Here is a 20,206-nt window from a genome sequence, read left to right on the forward strand (position 1 = left end):
TTTTAATAATAAATTTATTTTTTATTGGTGTTCAATTAGCCAACATACAGAATAACACCCAGTGCTCATCCCGTCAAGTGCCCCCCTCAGTCCCTGTCACCCATTCACCCTCACCCCCCGCCCTCCTCCCCTTCCATCACCCCTAGTTCGTTTCCCAGAGTTAGGAGTCTTTATGTTCTGTCTCCCTTTCTGATATTTCCCAAACATTTCTTCTCCCTTCCCTTATATTCCCTTTCACTATTATTTATATTCCCCAAATGAATGAGAACATACAATGTTTGTCCTTCTCCGATTGACTTACTTCACTCAGCATAATACCTTCCAGTTCCATCCACGTTGAAGCAAATGGTGGGTATTTGTTGTTTCTAATGGCTGAGTAATATTCCATTGTATACATAAACCACATCTTCTTTATCCATTCATCTTTCGATGGACAGCAAGGCTCCTTCCACAGTTTGGCTATTGTGGACATTGCTGCTATAAACATCGGGGTGCAGGTGTCCCGGCGTTTCATTGCATCTGAATCTTTGGGGTAAATCCCCAACAGTGCAATTGCTGGGTCATAGGGCAAATATCATTCTCAATGGGGAAGCACTGGGAGCCTTTCCCCTAAGATCAGGAACAAGACAGGGATGTCCACTCTCACCACTGCTATTCAACATAATACTGGAAGTCCTAGCCTCAGCAATCAGACAGCAAAAAGACATTAAAGGCATTCAAATTGGCAAAGAAGAAGTCAAACTCTCCCTCTTCGCAGATAACATGATACTCTACATAGAAAACCCAAAAGCCTCCACCCCAAGATTGCTAGAACGCATACAGCAATTTGGCAGCGTGGCAGGATACAAAATCAATGCCCAGAAATCAATGGCATTTCTATACACTAACAATGAGACTGAAGAAAGAGAAATTAAGGAGTCAATCCCATTTACAATTGCACGCAAAAGCATACGATACCTAGGAATAAACCTAACCAAAGAGGTAAAGGATCTATACCCTAAAAACTATAGAACACTTCTGAAAGAAATTGAGGAAGACACAAAGAGATGGAAAAATATTCCATGCTCATGGATTGGCAGAATTAATATTGTGAAAATGTCAATGTTACCCAGGGCAATTTACACGTTTAATGCAATCCCTATCAAAATACCATGGACTTTCTTCAGAGAGTTAGAACAAATTATTTTAAGATTTGTGTGGAATCAGAAAAGACCCCGAATAGCCAGGGGAATTTTAAAAAAGAAAACCATAGCTGGGGGCATCACAATGCCAGATTTCAGGTTGTACTACAAAGCTGTGGTCATCAAGACAGTGTGGTACTGGCACAAAAACAGACACATAGATCAATAGAACAGAATAGAGAACCCAGAAGTAGACCCTGAACTTTATGGTCAACTAATATTTGATAAAGGAGGAAAGACTATCCACTGGAAGAAAGACAGTCTCTTCAATAAATGGTGCTGGGAAAATTGGACATCCACATGCAGAAGAATGAAATTAGACCGCTCTCTTTCACCATACACAAGAAATCAGGAAAACTTTGACACAAAGTCACTTGAGCTCTTCAGAAATGTCTTTCCATACAATGGCAGTCCTTTCTTCCTAATAAGCAAGACCTTTTAAGCAGCCCTGAGTTATACTGATAAAAAGAAGGAGGAGGAGGAGGAGGGGGAGGAGGTGGAGAGGAGGGCAAGGAAAGGAGAATGCAGCAGCTTAAAATGTCACCATGAATTGAGGGTTTTTTTTTTTTTTCCTAAGGAATTCTGAACTATTTTCAGTGTGTATTGGGGGGTAGGGGAAGTGAGGAGAACCTTATGGTTTATTGGAGAATTTACCTAAGAACTCCGTCTGTGTAGCATATCCTTCTCATATTGTCTTGCTATTAACCATTCTTAAGTCACTTCAGCGCTTTTACTTTGCTTCCTTGGAGGAGCAGTTACTAGCACCTGCTTTGCATAACAATTAGGAATGAATTTGTTAATTTTAATTTTATATTTTGAAATAATTGTTGCAAGTCTAGAGTTTCTTGGGATACCTGGGTGGCTCAGTGGTTGAGCATCTGCCTTGGGCTCAGGGCATGATTCCAGTCCCAGGATTGAGTCTCACATTGGGCTCCCTGCAGGAACCTGTTTCTCCCTCTGCCTGTGTCTCTGCCTCTCTCTGTGTGTCTCATGAATAAATAAATCTTTTTTAAAAAAGAACTTCTCATGTACTCTTCACCTCAAGACTCCATTCAAATTTTGCCATTTGTGTCAATAATGCCTTTATAACAGAATCCAATCCAATGAGGTTTAATATTGTTATGACAGCAGTAGTCCCTATGAAAGTCTTAGCTGCTGTTTTTGGAAAGATGGATAAATCCATCCTAAAATTCATGTGGAAAAACAAGTTACTCAGAACAGCCAAAACAATCTTGAAAGTGAAGAAAGCTAGAGAACTCACTCTTTTCAAATTTCAAATTTACCACAAAATTATGGTAGTCAAGATAGTGTATAACAGAATTGAAAATACAAAAACAAATTTACATTTATGGCACTTGATTTTTGACAAAGGCAAATTGCCAGAACAATTTATTGATGAAAGAATAGTCTTCAAGAATTGGTGCTGGGACAATTGAGGTTGGACCTTCACCTCATATTGTGTAAAAAATTGTAGCAGAAATTAGCTCAAAATGAATCAAAGACTTAAATGTAAGAGTTATAACTATAGAAGTCTTAGAAGAAAACATAGGTATAAATCTTTGTGACCTTTGAATGGGCAGTGGCCTCTTAGATATGACACTAAGAATATAATAAGCAAAAGGGAAAATAGATAAATTGAATTTTACCAAAATCCAAATTTTGCATTTAATAGGACAGCCAACAGGATGAGAGAAAATATTTGTAAATCATAGATCTGGTAAAGGACTAGTATATTCAGAATATATAAAGCTAAACAGAATAAATGCAGCTCAACAATAATAAGATAAATAATCTAGTTAAAAAATGAGCAATGGATTTGAATAAGCATTTTTCCAAAGAAGATATACAAGTGGCCAATAAAGACACTAAAATATGCTCATCATCATTAGTTATCAGTTATTAGAGTTATTTTGGCAAATCAAAGCCAAAATGAGTACCATTTCATATCCATTAGGATTACTAAAAAAAAAAAAAAAAAGACAAGATGTTGTCAAGGATGTGGAGAAATTGGAATCCTCATACATTGCTCATGGGAATAGAAAAATGTCACAGCAGCTGCTTTGAGAACAGTTTAGTAGGTCCTCAAAAAGTTAAATGTAGAGTTACGCTATGGCCTAGCAATTCTATTTCTAGGTAATTTACCCAAGAGCATTGAAGACAAAAAAATAAAACAAAACAAAAAAATGAACAAACAAAAAACTTGTATGTGAATGTTTATGGCAGCTTTATTTATAATGGTCCAAAATTGGAAACAATCCAAGTATCTATTAGTTCATAAATGACTGAACATAGTATAGCCATAGAATGGAATATTATTCAGCTACAAAAAAAGAATGAACTACTGACACATGCTACAGCATGGATTAACCTTGAAAACATTATGCTAATGGAGGAAGTCAGACACAAAAGGTTCATATTGTATGATTCTATTGTGGGACCCAAGGAATTTAACAAAAATCCCCTACCCCTGGACACGCAGAGCAGGACTAACTCCATTTTGTCCTACACCCGCAATCTCATGGATAACCCTCCACATGACCTGCTTATTGCTTAAGGCACTCCCCCACCCAAGTCAAGCCGCTGAGCACACCCTTACTGGAAACCAGCTCATAAGAATGTAAACCTCGCCTTTTGCCCGCCAAACCTGCACACCAATTCTGACCAGAGTGTGATAGGCTAGTTCAAACGGTCACTATAGGGTAAACTGTAATTCAATTGGCCACCTGTGTGTGGACCGACATGACCATGCAACGTTCTGTTTGTGTTACAAATCTCATTGGCCACTGGCTCCTATAAAACTGCTATGCCTCTTAACCTCGGGGTCCAAGTCCCTGCTCCGCTGTGTCGGGTATACTTGGACCCAAGCTTGAGCTTGCTAATAAACCGTCGTGTACTTGATTGGTGTCGGCTCCTTGGTGGTTTCTCGGATTCGCAATCTTGGGCACAACACTATTTATGTATGATGTCCAGAATATCAAGTTCATAGACAAAAATTAGATTCATGGTTGCCAGGGGCTGGAAAGACTAGAATTATACATTTTAAAAACAAGAATTTTTGTAACTAATATAATGCTGCATGTGACTTATACTTCAATTTCAAAAATAAAAAAATAAAAACATTAATTTTATGGTATGTGAACTATTTCTTAACAAACAACAACAACAACAATAATAAAAGATCCATTCGGGATCATGCATCATCATGTTCTTTAATCTCTTCCAGTGTAGAATATTTAAAAGATTTGTTTTTGATTTTGAAAGTTGTAGACAAGTTATTTTAGAGAATGTTTCTAAATTTGAATTTGATGTTTCCTAGTGTCTATATTCAGGTTGTGCTTTTTGGGCAGGAAAATACAGAAGTTACTCTATATTCTTCGCATTGTATACTTTGAGATAGTACCCATGCTGTTGATTTGCCCCATCACTAACGATGCTAACTTTGATCACTTGTGCAGGTTAGTATCTGCAAAGTTTCTCCACTCTACGGTTACTCTTTCTCCTTCCAAAATTAGTAAATATTTTGTGATGACATCCCTTGAGATTATTTGAATATCTCATTCTTCATCACAGTTTTACTCACGGTATTGAGGCCATGTTCAAATGGGGCGAACTGTATACGTAAATTCATGTAACCTTAATATGTTCATATTGTACATTTGTCTTTTCACTTTTTAGTATCAGTTTCTAAGAAACTGAAATGTTCCCATTCCTCAAACCAAGACCAAACCCCACAACATTTACTAATCATGGGCCTTTACTTCACCATGCCAAACATATTTCCAAGGATGTGATATATGTGTTCAGGCCTGGGTAAATGTTGGAAAAGGATGCACATACAGATCATAATCAACCATTTCATTTCCATAGGATTTTACAGTTTACAAAGCATGTTCGCATGCATGTCATCTGACTCTCATAATATACAGGTTAAATTAGGGTTTATTATTCTCTTGATTTTGTTGGTAAGGAAAGAGGTACTGCACACATAAATGACTAATCCACTGCCACACACCTGGTGATATTGGAATTGGCATAAGCATACAAGTCTCCTGTTCCAAGTTTTGTTGTATTCTCCTGAGCTACTTGGTGGAGTTTTATAATAATGATGATTATGTCAAAGATATCAGTGATTTAAGTGCTGATGAGTACATAGAGACGTTAATAAAACTGAATAATTTTTTTTTTCTCCAGGGCCTAAACTTAGAGAGGTAAAAATTTAAAAATAAATCTACTTTACATTTATATTTATGGGGATTTAACAGCTTCTCTGTGGCAAAGATTTACTTTTCCTGGCAGGGAAAAAGGAAAAGAAAAGAAATTAATGCATATGCCATAGTAAGAAATATATATATATATATATATATTAATCCCATTGACGTTAAAAGCTTATGATGAAAACCAAAAGTCTTTATTGCCAATATCACTTCAGTGGGAGCTAATTTTAACCATTTAAAAAAATTTTTAACCATTTCTATTCTAAGGTTGTTACCAGTACAATCCTTAATAGTATACTTATACCTCTATTTCTTGATATCTTAAGAAATTTCTTATTTATTGACTGCCATCTATGAAGGAAAATTGTTAATTTACATTACCTTCTCACTTTTAGTTCTTCCCAATTTTTAATGAATATATTGTGACTTTTAAAAATTATGCATATTATCTTTACATAATAATATATACTTTAAATAATATATCTTAGTCATTTTCTATTATTCTTTTCCTTACGCAGCATCTCACAATCCTACAAGTAACTTACCTGCCTCCATATCCTTCCCTCAGTCAGTTTTTCTCTCTAAAGATTTGTCACTTCTATTTTTATTTTTATGTTTCAGACACTTAAAATATGCACATTCTTCTCTGTATGCCATAATTCATTCTTTTACAGTTCAACCATGGGTTGATTCCAAAATTTGAAGAGCAATAACTATTTTTAAACATCACTTGTAAACATTAAGAGGATTCTGAGATGTATCAGTTGTAGGCCAACTCTTGACTTCCATTTCAGAAATAACTGGAAATCTTCTTTTAGGTAGTGAGTTTTGGTAAATATTGGAAGAAAAGGGGCAGTGTCATCAACAGCTAGCATCCGTTTGGATACAATATAGACTGAAGACCTAAGACCAGATGTTTCCTCAATGTCTATGCAGTGTAGTATATAGAACTAACACTAGCTAGACCTGGAGCCAGTAGAACCATGCACCATTTATGGTTCTGCAGTTCTGCCCATTGTTTCTTTCTTTTATCTCACCCAAGAAGCTAGCCTGATTATGTCTATGTTATGATGGGTACTGTGCGAGGATGAAATGAGTTAGGGAATATTAGAGTCTTTTGTGAACTATAAGTTTTTTACAGATGTTTTGTACTGGGTAATTTCAGAGTAGAAGGAGTTTGATTCCCAGGGGTATTGAGATATGATGGATGAAATTCTGGAAATACTGTTTGGACCCTGGATTGAGAGTAGCAGGTCTGAGTTCTTGTCCTCATCTTCTGTATAAGCAGGGAGGCATTTCTAATTTTTGGAGTTCAGAGTCTCCATCCATAAAATGAGGCTGTTGACTGGCTCTCTTTCATCCATGAAGATCAGGAATTCTTATATAGATTTGTATTTTGCCCACATTTTATATAATGTTTCCATTGATATCTCTCCCTGACCTTCATGCACAGCTGGCAGAGATTGTTGGAGATATTTCCATCTCTACTATATACTGGGGTGAAGATAAGCTCACAGTGTAGGAGTATGCCCATGATGTGGTCTTTATCACAATCCAACTACTAGAAGAAAGAGACTTTTGTGTACAAAGGAATGAGCTTCTGAGGATTCAGTTCAGCTGAGATGTGAGTGAGGTCAGAGGAAGAATGAGGAAAACTGAGGTCGCCAATGGTTTGAAAGCAGCAGAGGAGAAAGGGGTTAGGTAAGTGGAGCAATATGAAAATCAGGCTCCTAAGAAGGTAGAAAAAACTGAAGACATGTAAGAAAGATTAGTGAGGAGCACTGGGAAAATGCAGGTGTTTAAGACAGGGCAAACAGTGTCAGGCGCAGGGACAGATCAAGACCAAGAAAAGAAAAGAGAAGCTGAAGATCTAAGAAGGTGGGAGAAATTGGCATGATGAGAAGAGCACAGCAGACAGAGAAACCTGTGGAGTTGTGTACAACTCAGGCAACGGGATGCTTCACACATACGAGCAGGTACTAGCAGCTCAGGAGAGGATCACACTGGTAGGGGTGGGAGCTTGGAACTGGAAAGTAAGAGCCACTGAAGGTGACAAGCAACTAAAGAGGGCTAAGCCAGCAAAACCATTTGACCACCTATTCCAGGCCCTTCACTCTCCAGATCACAACTTCTCCCTATCTGCTACTTTTATTTCAGCAGCTCTGTTTGTCTAACATACTTTTCTATCCTTGTCTTCTGCATAGTTTCCATAGTTGACTTGGCCATGATCTGGTGTGACCTTGACTTTGAACTTGACTTTGAATTTAACTCTGATTCAGACCCATATTTTATCCCAATCATCCTGACCATGTTAGGTGTGTCCTGATCATGGGGACAGAGTCTGTATTTATGTGATTATATAACACTATAACAGAAGAATATAAATGCAGGCATGAACCAACTGTTTATAAGCCTTTTTAGTATTTATTTATTTATTTTTAAGGATTTCATTTATTTATTCATGAGGGACAGAGAGAGAGAGAGAGAGGCAGAGACACAGGCAGAGGGAGAAGCAGGCTCCACGCAGAGAGCCCGATGTGGGACGTGATCCCGGGACTCCAGGATCATGCCCCAAGTCAAAGGCAGGTGCTCAACTGCTGAGCCACCCAGGGATCCCCTATAAGCCTTTTTATACCACTTTTATGGAGTTACCAAAACTATGGATTGCATCTCTCTTCTTTTTTTTTTTAAGATTTATTTATTTATTTGATATAAAGAAAAGGTGAGAGAGGCCAAGAATAGTTCTGGGGCAAGTGAGGGAAGAAATGAACGTGGGGAGGAGAAAATGAGGACCATGAAAGTACACCAAGGCCCAATCTGAGTCACTAATTTCTTGTGAGCTATGCCTATCACTAAAGACTTCCTCAAAGTGTTGTGGTCACATATGTACCCTCTACAGAAGGAACTCCAAATTCATCAATAAGAATGAGTTGTAGATCTCTGTATTTAAAACAAAAAATGTACAATTTGCCAATACTGTCAATGTTGTCTTCATACATAGTGGTGTCTACATTTTATATGTATGGAAGGCAAGCGTTAGAGAAGAAGTCAAGCAATATAGTAGTCAGTGCCAGAGGTGTTCTGTTAAGGTTACAGCAGGTTAGCAAGGTGAGAGACAAGAAAAGTAAATTATGGAATGCTCATGGAATGGGGAGGAGAATCTATTCTCCAGGGTTGACTTATAATGAAGGTGGTGCCCCTCTAAGGAACTTTGGAAAAGAAACTAATATAAAGACCAGCCTGGTCCATAGACTAGTTCCCAGTGGCAGGTACTAATTAAGGAAAGTAAAGACTCCAGGAGAGGGTAAGGCATTCACTGGTGTGTGTGTGTGTGTGTGTGTGTGTGTGTGTGTGTGCATGCACGCACATGCGTGTGTGTGTGTTTACATATGTGTGTTTGTGTGTGTGTGTCCCTGTGTCTCTTGGAAGTCACTTGGCAGTCTTCATACAAAATTTTCTCCTAAAGAAGATTTATATGTTCCTCAGTTTTATTTTTAAACTGAGATATTACATCCTAATCTAAGAAACAAATACAAGTAGAAGTAAAGATAAATTCTCCAGGGATTTTTTTTTTTTATTGAAGTACAAAAAGAACCCAGGAAGTTAATAAGGCATGAGTTTGAGGAAAACCATGTCAACTTTCTTCACTCAACAAAGATGCCTCTGGATCTGTCTCCACTCCTACCCCAGAGCACTGGCCAGGATGAGGGAAAAGGCAATCAGAGCCCAGGGATGATGAAGATGACAGTGAAGATTATCACTGCAGTACCCATGTCTGTGGAGAAGTTAACAGCTTCCTTCATGAAGAAACTGGACTTTTCCATTACTTTTCCTATAAGAAAACACATACCAAGGTTCATTAAACAAGAGGAAATGTTATATAATCTCAAAGCCAAAAGGAACTACCATGAAACAGAACTTAATGTTATAGATAAAGAAACTGAATCCCTGAAAAGGAATATCCCTGCTACAGGCAGTTTCTGACAGAGATAGAAGCAGAGTGTCCCTAGGCCAGTGATACTTCCACCCTACCTACTGCCTCCACTGATGTCAGAACCTGGGACCATCAACCAATATCTTAGAGTAACAAAGGAGGAAGACTTCTGACAAGGGAAGCTAAAGTGGCTTTTCCTGGCCAGCAAGGCCTGTGATGAAGCTGGATCTTGTGTTAGTGAGAACTGCCACCACATGTCCCCTGCAGTGTCCTTGAACACAAGCTAGCTTCTAGGCTGAGGGCCCAATGTGTGTGCCTGTTAGAGAATCTTCCCTTCTGTGAATTTTTCCTATTCCTGAATAGAAATAAAGATGCAGACATATCTTCCTGAGCTTAGGGTGTAAACTGATATTCTAACTTGTTTAGATAATCACAGAGATGAAAAATACAGGATTGGAGATGGGTAGCCAAAATCCAGTGGTCTAAAGGAGACTTAACAATGAACAAAGTGGACTTGGTGTAGGGTAATAAATGCTAAGGTACTTGTTCTTCATTAAAGAAGTGACGGCTACCCAGTTATAGTGCCTTCAAAAATAGTGCACAGGCCAAACAAAAATACCTAAGCAAAACATGCTCATAGGACCCAGGTCCAAGGACTAACAGCTGCAAACCCCTTTTTTATACAAGAGAAAAATTTTTGTAGTAGTCTTCTTCCCTCCTTCTGCCATTAGGCTACAGTTATTTAGAGCCAGTAGGAATGTGAGAAGGATAAAGTCTCTATAGCCACAGTTTGTCTAAAAATCAAGCAGTATGTCTGCAAGTCTCTTAGAAATCATCTAGGACAGTGGTTTGCAGTGATTATTTAGTATGGGGTTTGAGATCTTTTCTTCTAACAAGATACTGTTCCACTACCTAAAATAGCCAAAAGCTGAATGGGGTTGGAGATCACCCTCAAATGATCTCCTTTACCCCTTTGGTGACTCCTGACCTGCCTCTCTTGAACTTCTGGGCTCCTGGTCTTACTGAATTCCCTCAATTGAGATAGAAATTGGCAGTTGGGTGATGGATGGAACTAGTTAAAGCTGGTAAGCAGGAAAACCTAGCCTGACTGTGAGACAGTTTTCTCTCTCTACCAGCTGCTTCTGGGTGGGAATAAGCACAGCTCATGGGAAGTGAAATGGGCTCATAGAAAGAAGAGAGTTTTGAAGTGGAGGACACTGGCCACAACTTTTTTTTTTTTTCTATGAGGTACTCACAAGTTCTCAATGCACAGGTGACATTCATTCCCATAGGTAATGTAGTCAGAACCACAAACAGGCAGGTATGTGATGGGGCAGGGGATGGCCACCACTGGGTACTTCTTGTAAATACTGCAGTCCACCTGCAATAGGCACAAGAGAATGTCCTAGGGTCTCCTGGCTCCCAAGATAGGTTACACTGGTCTCTGCTGGGCAGGAAGCAAAATACCATCCTAGGAGTCCCAGATCAGTTATTCTGAGGCTGCTGTGCCTATTTCTACTATTAATAATATTATTGCCATGCTAAATACTAGTACTGCTGTCCACACTTCTGTTACTTCTAGCACATTCTGTTAATTCCTGAGCATTTCCATGCTAGGCATTAAGCTTAAATTATATGTGAATTTTTTTTGTTTAACCTTCATAACAACGGAATAGGATAGGTCCTACCTTTACGCCTGCTTATAGATGGTGGGAATTAAGGCTTAAAAACAGAGAACATGCATAATGTAAAAGCTAGTCAGTGATGGGGCAGGGATTGGAATCTAGAGCCTGTGCAATTAACCAAGGTAACTCTGTTCTGCCTCTCACATGTTGTCCTTTCCATGAAGACTTTGCCAACCTCTCAGCTGGAAGTCATCTCTCTCTCCTTTAACTTGGGATTTTTTTTTTTTAACTCTATGATTACTCTATACATACTTATATGTATGTCATGTTTCTTCAGCTGCCTTCTGGAAAGCAGAGGAGAATTTTTCATCTGTGTCTGTCTCCCTCTTAACCCCCTCCCCAAACACACTGAATTAATTCTGCATGTAAATTTCAAAAGCATTTGTTGACTAAATGCCAGTCAATAGGAATTGAAATTAAAATGTAATTCAATATACTCACTGTGGTTAAAGGCAGACTAGCAGCTTCTGAAAGAGAGTTATGGATAGAAATATTAAAAATAAAGCAAGGTCTCGAAGTCTCATCGGCTAAATAAATTTGGGCCTATAGATTAAGACTCTGTATTTGCTCTAGTGATGAATCTTAGCACACATTCTGTTCTTATATAAAACTCTGTTTGACGAAGAAGCCAAATGGCCAATAATGTAAGCCTTTTATTCAGGCAGGAGAATTAACTACAGTTTCCTCCCTTTATTGACTACGGGACATTTTCTGGAGCTTGTGTCTTTGATAATGATTCAAAGTCAGATAGCAATAAAAAGTATTGCAGTCACCCCTCCTAAGAGCCTGAAGTGCCGCCATCTTTGATATTTCCCCCTCTGAATTGATATAAAAAATGTAACGCAAACTTAAGGTGTTACAATATTAATTTATTGAAACCATTTTCACCATATAAAAGTCTAATTGTTGACTCCTGGGCTTTGGAGAATTGTGTTTCATTTTGATTCTCCTGAATTGATTTGGAGAGACATCCACGATTTTCTGTGTCATTGCACTGAGGGATAGTATCTAATAACACCAGCCGCTTCCAGTGTCCTTATGAAATGGTAGACTTATGAAGACATCAGTTCTTTTATTTTCTTATGGCTCCATGGATGAAAATAAAAATCCTTGAAAGGGAAGACACTGGATCCAAACTCCCCAACACCTGTTGGCACATAAGAATCTCCCTTCCCTTTCAGAAAAAAAAAAAAAAAAAAAAAGAATCTCCCGTCCCAGGCCAGGACTGTTTGTATTATAAGCCAGTACACTTTAAATCCACATGATCAGACATTTCCCTCCAATGCTTAGAAAGGGTTATTTGGGAAGACAAGTTCAATGGCCACACAGGGCACTCTCTGCCTTTAACTCACCTGAGCTGCTGAAGAAATGAGTTGCTGCGCAGAGCAGAAGAAGCCCCCCAGTGACCTTCATGGTGGAGATGGCTATGATACAGAGGCTCTCAGGGCTGTCACACCAGCTTTGTGAACCATATCCTAGGAAAGGGGTCATGTTTATATGCCACTGCTTGGTTTCTCCACCTTTCCTGTGAGGTCATTCAGAGTCAGTGTTGGCTCTGAAAAGCTCTCAAAACACAATGTCACACCCTGGGTGGTGTTGAGGTTCTTGTCACTTAATTGCTACTTATTATCTGAACGACAAATTGATTATTTGAGGTGAGAAGTATTTTTCTGCCTGCACCAGAGGGAGGGGACTGTTATTTAGAATTCTCAACTTCATATAGTGGAAGAAATTAAGTATAGGCTGCTTGGTCTAGTTATGAAATAAGTAAAAACATCAAACATTTTTCACCAAATAAAGAATATTAGACTCAGATTAGACAGATCACACTTAGGTTTATATTCTGCCTCCAGGGGAAATACTGTTTATTTTTGAAACAATGAACTATGAAGCAAGCTGAGACCTGGTGGGAGGAACAGTGATCTCAGCGCTGATGAGGCTTAGAGGAGGACATTGACATTTTGTGGCCGTTTGACCTTGGGTAAGTCATTTATGTGCCATGAGCCTGTATCAGTCAGAAAGATCTGATTATTCTCTGCTAACATACAACCTCAGAATTTCTGTATCTTAATATATGTTTACCTTGAACTCAAGCTATCCACAGACAGTTGTCAGCAGGTAGTGTCATATTGCCTTCAATGGATCCCAAGTGAGTCGAGTAGTTTTGTATGTCATTCATTGTCAAGGTGAAGTGAAGATGTGTTCTTGAGGATTTCCATTTTCAGCAATTATTTATTCCCCTCAGAAGTGACACTACAGGGGCACCTGGGTAGCTCAGTGGTTGAGCATCTGCCTTTGGCTCAGGTCGTGATCCCAGGGTCCTGGGATCGAGTCCTGCATCAGGCTCCTCACGGGGAGCCTGCTTCTCCCTCTGCCTATGTCTCTGCTTCTCTCTGTGTATCTCTCACGAATACATACATAAAATCTTTAGAAAAAAAAAGAAGTGACACTGCTGTCACTTACCCTCACCACCAAGTGACCTGGCTAAATCATCGAGGTTACAGTGTGATCTTATTTTATCCCTTGAAGATGAGAAGGGAGAGAACTGGAAAACAGTTGGCAAACAATACAAAGACCACCCTAGAGCCTTGGTTTCATGCCCTGTCAAGTGAGGCCTGCTGATAACCCCAATAGAATTTACTGAACTGGAGTTATATACATGAAAATCTGTTCTAATAAATGCGGTGCATGTAATTGTTATTGTAATTATTATTAATGATCAGTCAAAGGTCTCTGCTATGGGTTGCTGACATGAGATTGTAAATTGGATTGTCCAAATACAATTGTCTAAATAGCTGTGTTTTCCCTGTTGGGCTTGAGAGCATATGTATAAAAACCTGAAGGAGGGTGGTAGACTCTGTTCGACCAGTCCTTTGCTTGATGGGTTTATTTCAGTGCATTCTGAAACACAGCATCTGCAAAGATAATAAACCAGTAATAAATGACATTGCATGGCTCCCTAAAATTTTGACTTTTACATCTGTTTGGAAAGGAATATAATGTAGTAGTTAATATGGGTAATTAGTCCAGAAGGTCTTTTTAGGAGTCTTGCTTTTACTAATTGTTAACTGTGAGACTTTAAATATACAGATTAACCTCTGGATGTTTTAATTTCCTCATCTGTAAAATAGAAATAATATTCACCTCCCAGAATGACTTTGAGTATTGAATGAGGTTATATATATTTTTTCTTGTGTGTGTGTGTATGTGTGTGTGTATCAGAGTGCCAAGATCATAATTAGAGCTTCATGTATGGTAGCTGGAATATGGAATGTGATCTTCAGGACAACTCATTGAGGAAGGAATTTTATTACCCTAATTTTACCAGTGAGTAAGTTGAGACTCAGAGGATTTAAGTAATCTTCACAAGATCATGATACTAATTAATGGGGGAGACTATGTGGAGTTTGGTTATGGGAAAGAAAAGAAGTGAATGCCATAATAAAGACACTTCATTATAAGTTTTATTGTTTGCTATGATAGTTTGAAGACAATTAATTCTGAGAAAAAGCCATTATGTTTCAAGAAGAGGTGTCTTTGTTGCAGTTAGAAAATGTATTTAGCAAAGAGGAATGGGAATGGGTTCAAAGGGAGATTAGGGTGAGGTAGAGAATAGCATTATAATTTTTTCAGACATTTGACAGTCAAAGAGAGGAGGGAAATGAAAGAAGCTAAGGCTTTAGCAAGGTCTAGGATAGACTGGAACTGTCTTACAACAAAACAGAACAAGAAAGAATTTGACATACATGGTGGAGGATGGCTAATTACAGTCAGTATAGAAAACTGTAACTGGAAAAAAACTGTAAATTGTTCCGAAGATCACATTCCATATTCTAGCTACCATGTATGAAGCTCTAATTATGATCTTGGCACTCTGATACACACACACACACACACACACACACACGAGATTATATGTATATATACTCTCATTCAATACTCAAAGCCACTCTGGCAGGTAAATATTATTTCTGTTACAGATGAGGAAATTAAAACATCCAGAGCTTAACATGTATACTTAAAGTTGCACAATCACCATTGTAAGGTTGGCCCTGGCTGTTAAGTTTTCGGGTTGCCTTTTACAGTAGAAAAATTGGGTTGGTCTGGAAGCTGGAGAAGAATAGAGAGGTTTGGTATAGATATCAATGTGAGAATGTCAAATAGTTAACAATGGTTATAAAAATTAATGGCCACTAGACCAAATTAGTATTAGATTTTTGCAGGCTCAATCAGTACCATGCTGAATATTTCTCCTAAAATATATTATGACACTGAGTAAGAAATGAAAAAAAAAAGAGTGACTTTCTGGATAGGAAGTGTGTTCATCAGAGACTGGAGGCGAACCATAAAGATGGCTGTAGGCTCAGAAAAGAGTCAAGTGTTCAAGAACATACTTGTAGTCTACTCAAGGTGTGAGTAGTTAAAGGTTTAGAGGTCAAAGTTCAGGATACGTGTGAACTTGGTAGTAGTACTAGGTGTGGGGAATATGAACAATTGTTTATGAAGGCTATGGTTAGTAAGCAAAATGTCAGATTAATTTCTCAGGGGTGGGGCTGAGATAATCTCAGGGTGTATCTAGATATAAAGCAGATAAAAGATTGTTGGAAATAAAGTTCTTTGGATTTAAAAAGGTGAGGAAAATTGAGGTCAAATGATCAGGTGTAGGTTGCTTAGTTGGGGAGAAGAAATGTTTACGTGGAGAAGAAATGTTTAGGTTGCACAATGATCCATGAATTATAGAGGGAGGATCCTTTGGAGTTGAAAGGTGAAGCTGGAGAAGACAAAAAAACATCCGTCCAGGCGGGGGAATGTGTCTTTATTCTTCCTAGCCTTCTTGCAAGGGAGGAGGGGATGCTTGAAGCCTTGTCAAACTATGACCATGGCTCCATTCTAGGGAAGGCAGACGAGAACTAACTTGGGAAAACATAAAAATCAAAGAAGAGAAAAATTTGAGAGTATTAAGGATTCAAGGTGCCACAGGGAGAGAAAGGTGACCCATCAGAAGGTTAGAAATGGTGGTAGAATTAAATCGATGCAGGACCTGAATAAAGAGGTTCTCAATCAGTTGGCTGGAGGGAAATGAGGAAGCCAGCACCATGTCTGGGCAGTGATCAGGTATAGAATAATGACTGTAAGGAGGGAAAAGTACAACAAAAAAGTTAAACATATGTTATGCACATACTATGTGCTGGAACTGTGCTACATTTGGTGTGCGCATTCTCCTTTAAGATTTAAAACAATCTTATGACATTGGGTGGTTATTTATCCTGTTATTCAGTGGAGGCAACAGTGACTTAGAAGGATGGCTCATTTAAGGTTAAAAGCCAAGGATTTTTAATAACTCTGATGTACTGCCTTTACATCTAAATCTAAGAGGTAGATTTGGAGACACATTGGAAATTGGAATAATAGGAGTAAAACTGGTGGAGTCAGAGCAGCCAAGAAGGATAGATGATGTTTTAAATGAGCAGGCAGGAGGAGCTGAGCACTGGATCAAACTGTGTAGCCTTTTCATGTGTGAGGATCATCTGGAAAGAAGGAGGGTCCCATGGGGAGAGAGGATGATCTAGAGTCAGGGGACAAGTCTTCCTTCCTCATCCCTCCACCTTCATCTATCTAAGGTGTAATGCTGTGACAGTCCCTTCTCTACATTGTGCTTCCTGCTTCTCTCACATGTAGAGAGATTGACCTAGATTGGTGCTCAGGATTTCAAGTTAAAAAGCCTTCCTTGAAACACTAATATGTACAACTGATAAATAAGGCTGGGGATTGGAGATGGGTGAGAAGAAATGGGAACTCTACTATTTAATTCTGTATTTTCCTCCTAATTGCTGCATCAGCCCATCCCCAAGCCTCTGGATTCCTTCACTTTGGGCACCCATCACACTCTCTATTCAACATCCTCAAGGTCTTCTTGTGATAATATAAAAATCGATGGTCTGGATTTGGGTGGACTAGCTCTTGCCTTTTGTTTGTCCTCCTCTCCCTTCCCTGTCTCACTCCTTCACATCCTCTTTTTCTTTTTCTTCTTCTTCTTTTCCTTCTCCCTCACCTCTTCCTCCTCCTTCTTTTCCTCCTCTTCCTTCATCCTTCTCTTTCTCCTCTTCCTCCTCCTCCTTCTTGTTCAATGTAGACCTCACTGATGTTCATGCCCTTATGTGCACTGGGGCCCAATGACCTAGAGATCTGGATATTTGCATCTTGATCTTGTGTCTGGCAGAACCTTGTTCCTTGCTTTTTGTGGGAACAAGGAGTTAGCACATCCAGGGATCTGATGCTTTCGTTTTATTTAATTTTCTTTGAATTATTGGGGCCAAATAGTTTCAATTGTGGGACAAAATGATGTAAATGAATGCTAACAACTCTTTTTCCTGTTGGTTCATTTTTCTATGTGATCTCACACAACAGCCTCTAGCTCCTATTGGTAAAATCATGTCTATTGCGCTCTGCACTGAAGGGAACACTATTTCTTTTGGGAGGATCTACAATGCACTTTATTTTATTAAAGGCTCTATTAAATTTTCTGCAGTACTTTAACTCAATTTTCTCCAAACTTAATTTGCCATAGTTTACTTATTATTTTACAAACATTAAACAACATCTAAAGATTTGTTAGTGTTTTCTTCTACACTGAGAACTAAGGATTTACTCCAATTTTCTGTAAGGTTATGATGTCCAATACAAAGATTTGTTACCAAGAAAGATCACTGAAGTTTGGTCCGTTTGGCCTTCTCAGCAGTTCTTCATCATATATTGAACAGAACACCATTTCTGTATGGCTCTTTATGGCTTTCTAGTTATCCAGAGCATAGCCCAATAAAATGAGACTGCTCTCTTTTCAAGTCTATACCTTCAGATATGCAAAGGCAGCTCTGGAAGGTCTTGTCAAAGTCCTTTTTCTCCAGATGATACAGACCAGCTTCTTTAATATTTCCTTTACAGTATATATAATCCCTTAGGTTCTCTAGACCCTGACATATTAACACAACATTACTTAATAACAGTGAGACACAAGTCATAATCAACTTCACCATTTCCCTTTGCTATTCTGGTCAGTGTCATCCTCACTGGAGTTACAGAGAGAAATAAGGTAGACAAAGTCTCTACTCAGAACTTCCTTTCTAGTAAAGTAAAAAAAAAAAAAAGGAAAAATAACAAAAAATATAGTAAGATGATTTCATATTTTGATAAATGTTTAAAAGAAAATGTATCATAGTATTAGAATAGAGAATAATATGGAAATAAGGAAAAATTACACTGCATGATTAGAGAAGGCTTCTCAGAGCCTGAATGATGAGGACAGACAGCTGAATGATGACAAGGAGCCATTCTAGAAGAGCCAGGGAATCAATGGTGCAGAGAGAAGAGCTAATGTGATGGCCATAGGCATATCCAGCCTATTAAGGGATTCAACTTTTTCCAATTCCAGGATTATATAAAATGGCTGCTTTTTCCTTAAAGGAGTCAACTTGTAAATCAGTCAGGCTCCAGCATATGTCCTCTCTGATTAGACTACATGTTTTGCAATGAATTCTATGTAAGATTGGATTACAAAATTATTTCATCTATTTTTTTTCTTAGTTAGATGGTCTTTATTCCATGTGTCTCTCTTGTCTTATTATTTCCTATTATAAACTTTCCTTCTGGTGACTTCAAGTAGAGTATGTGTCTAGGAGTTTATGGTCTCAAACATCGATTTAGTGTCTACTTACTAAACTTCTACTATGTGCCTCATTTGTTATTATATGACCTTGTTTTATTCATTTTAATCACAGCATTTATTGTTACCTCTTATTGCCTATTCTTTTATTTGCACATTATTCATCTCTCACTACTGGGATGCAGGTTCCATAAGAACAGGATCTTGCCCACCTTGTTTGTTTGCTTCTACTAGCACCTCAGTACATTGCAGAGTAAGAACTACTCCACAAATAATTGCCAAATCAATGAATAGTTTTAAGATTCCACATTGTTAGTCACAAGGTAGAGTTACAACAGAATTCATCCAGCATTGAGAAGAAATCATCTGTTTTATATCAGGGAATTTAAAAAGAAAGTGTACCTCATTGGAATTTAAACATCATAATTTTAGATTGAATTTAACTTCAATTAGAAGAGGAAACTGTGAAATATTGAACACAATCTTATCCACTTTATTTCCCACATGACTCAATGTCCTTTAGTTGAAATCACTGTTGTGTGAGTGAACGAGGGCCCCTTTGCAGAGCACCCTTCAGGGGAGAAGGCCATAGATTTCGTCTACCTGTTAGAGCTGAAAGAGAGCCTCTCTGCCTGCTTCCTGGCTGCTACCACCACTGCATCGATGCAAGGAATCTACCAGTCCTAGTAGTGCCCATATATTTATTAAAAAGATTCATCGGGGGATCCCTGGGTGGCTCAGCGGTTCAGCGCCTGCTTCGGCCCAGGGCGTGATCCTGGAGCCCCAGGATCAAGTCCCACGTCAGGCTTCCTGCATGGAGCCTGCTTCTCCCTCTGCCTGTGTCTCTACCTCTCTCTTTCTCTCTGTGTCTCTCATGAATAAATAAATAAAATATTTAAAAAAAGATTCATCAGCTAAGCAAATATTTCTATGAATTAAGGTTATATCTACACACTTTACAATGCATACTACCTAAATGTAGCTTGTCCAGGTCAGATGGGCAGGCTAGAAAGAAATACATAACTATGTCCACATCTTGCTTCTCTTACCAAATTTATCTCACGTCGACTCCCCTGCCTAGAGGGTAATTCATTTCCATTCCTTAATTTTTATTTTGGTGGAGTTACTGTTCTACTGTTCCATTTCTTTGTTCTGCCTTCTATTATTTTTGAAAATAGAGATGGGAAGATGAAATAAAATAATGTTGGGAAGCCTGGGTGTCTCAGCGGTTGAGCATCTGCCTTTGGCTTAGGATGTGATCTCGGAGTCCAGGGATCAAGTCCTGCATGCCGCTCCCTGCATGGAGCCTGCTTCTCCTCCCTCTGTCTATATCTCTGCCTCTCTCTGTTTTCTCTCATGAATAAATAAATAAATAATTTGAAAAAAAATAATGTTAAATTACACAAGATGTTCAAAATTAGCAAGAAGATCTATATTTTAGGAGACTCTTTGAGAAAATGGTCAGACCTGAAACTATTTCCCCAGCTCCAAAGAGATCCACTCTGATGGATCCTACTGACCAAGGGCCTTGG

The 20,206-nt window shown here is 38.6% G+C and overlaps 2 protein-coding genes across 2 annotated transcripts in view; one reads left to right on the forward strand and one right to left on the reverse strand.

The window, feature by feature from the left end:
* The window catches only part of LOC112927583 (sperm-associated acrosin inhibitor-like), a 124,481-nt gene that overhangs the window by 44,903 nt on the left and 59,372 nt on the right, over window positions 1-20,206 (forward strand). The window lies entirely within an intron of this gene.
* SPINK7 (serine peptidase inhibitor Kazal type 7) lies at window positions 8,997-12,427 on the reverse strand. Its single transcript, XM_026010648.2, has 4 exons — window positions 12,367-12,427; window positions 11,456-11,481; window positions 10,586-10,710; window positions 8,997-9,227 (listed from the first exon to the last, which is right to left on the reverse strand). Exons 1-4 carry the CDS (start codon window positions 12,425-12,427, stop codon window positions 9,182-9,184), a joined length of 258 nt encoding a protein of 85 aa, XP_025866433.1. The 3' UTR covers window positions 8,997-9,181.

The sequence above is a fragment of the Vulpes vulpes genome, chromosome 4, assembly GCF_048418805.1.
Source record: "Vulpes vulpes isolate BD-2025 chromosome 4, VulVul3, whole genome shotgun sequence".
Classification (NCBI taxonomy): domain Eukaryota; kingdom Metazoa; phylum Chordata; class Mammalia; order Carnivora; family Canidae; genus Vulpes; species Vulpes vulpes.

Excerpts from the sequence above, each read along its gene's own strand:
- SPINK7 (XM_026010648.2), bottom strand. The coding sequence starts at position 12,427 with ATGAAGGTCACTGGGGGGCTTCTTCTGCTCTGCGCAGCAACTCATTTC. Across the intron at positions 11,482-12,366 it reads TCATTTCTTCAGCAGCTCAG|AAGCTGCTAGTCTGCCTTTA; the intron begins GTGAGTTAAAGG and ends ACTCTCTTTCAG. Across the intron at positions 9,228-10,585 it reads CACCTGTGCATTGAGAACTT|GAAAAGTAATGGAAAAGTCC; the intron begins GTGAGTACCTCA and ends GTTTTCTTATAG.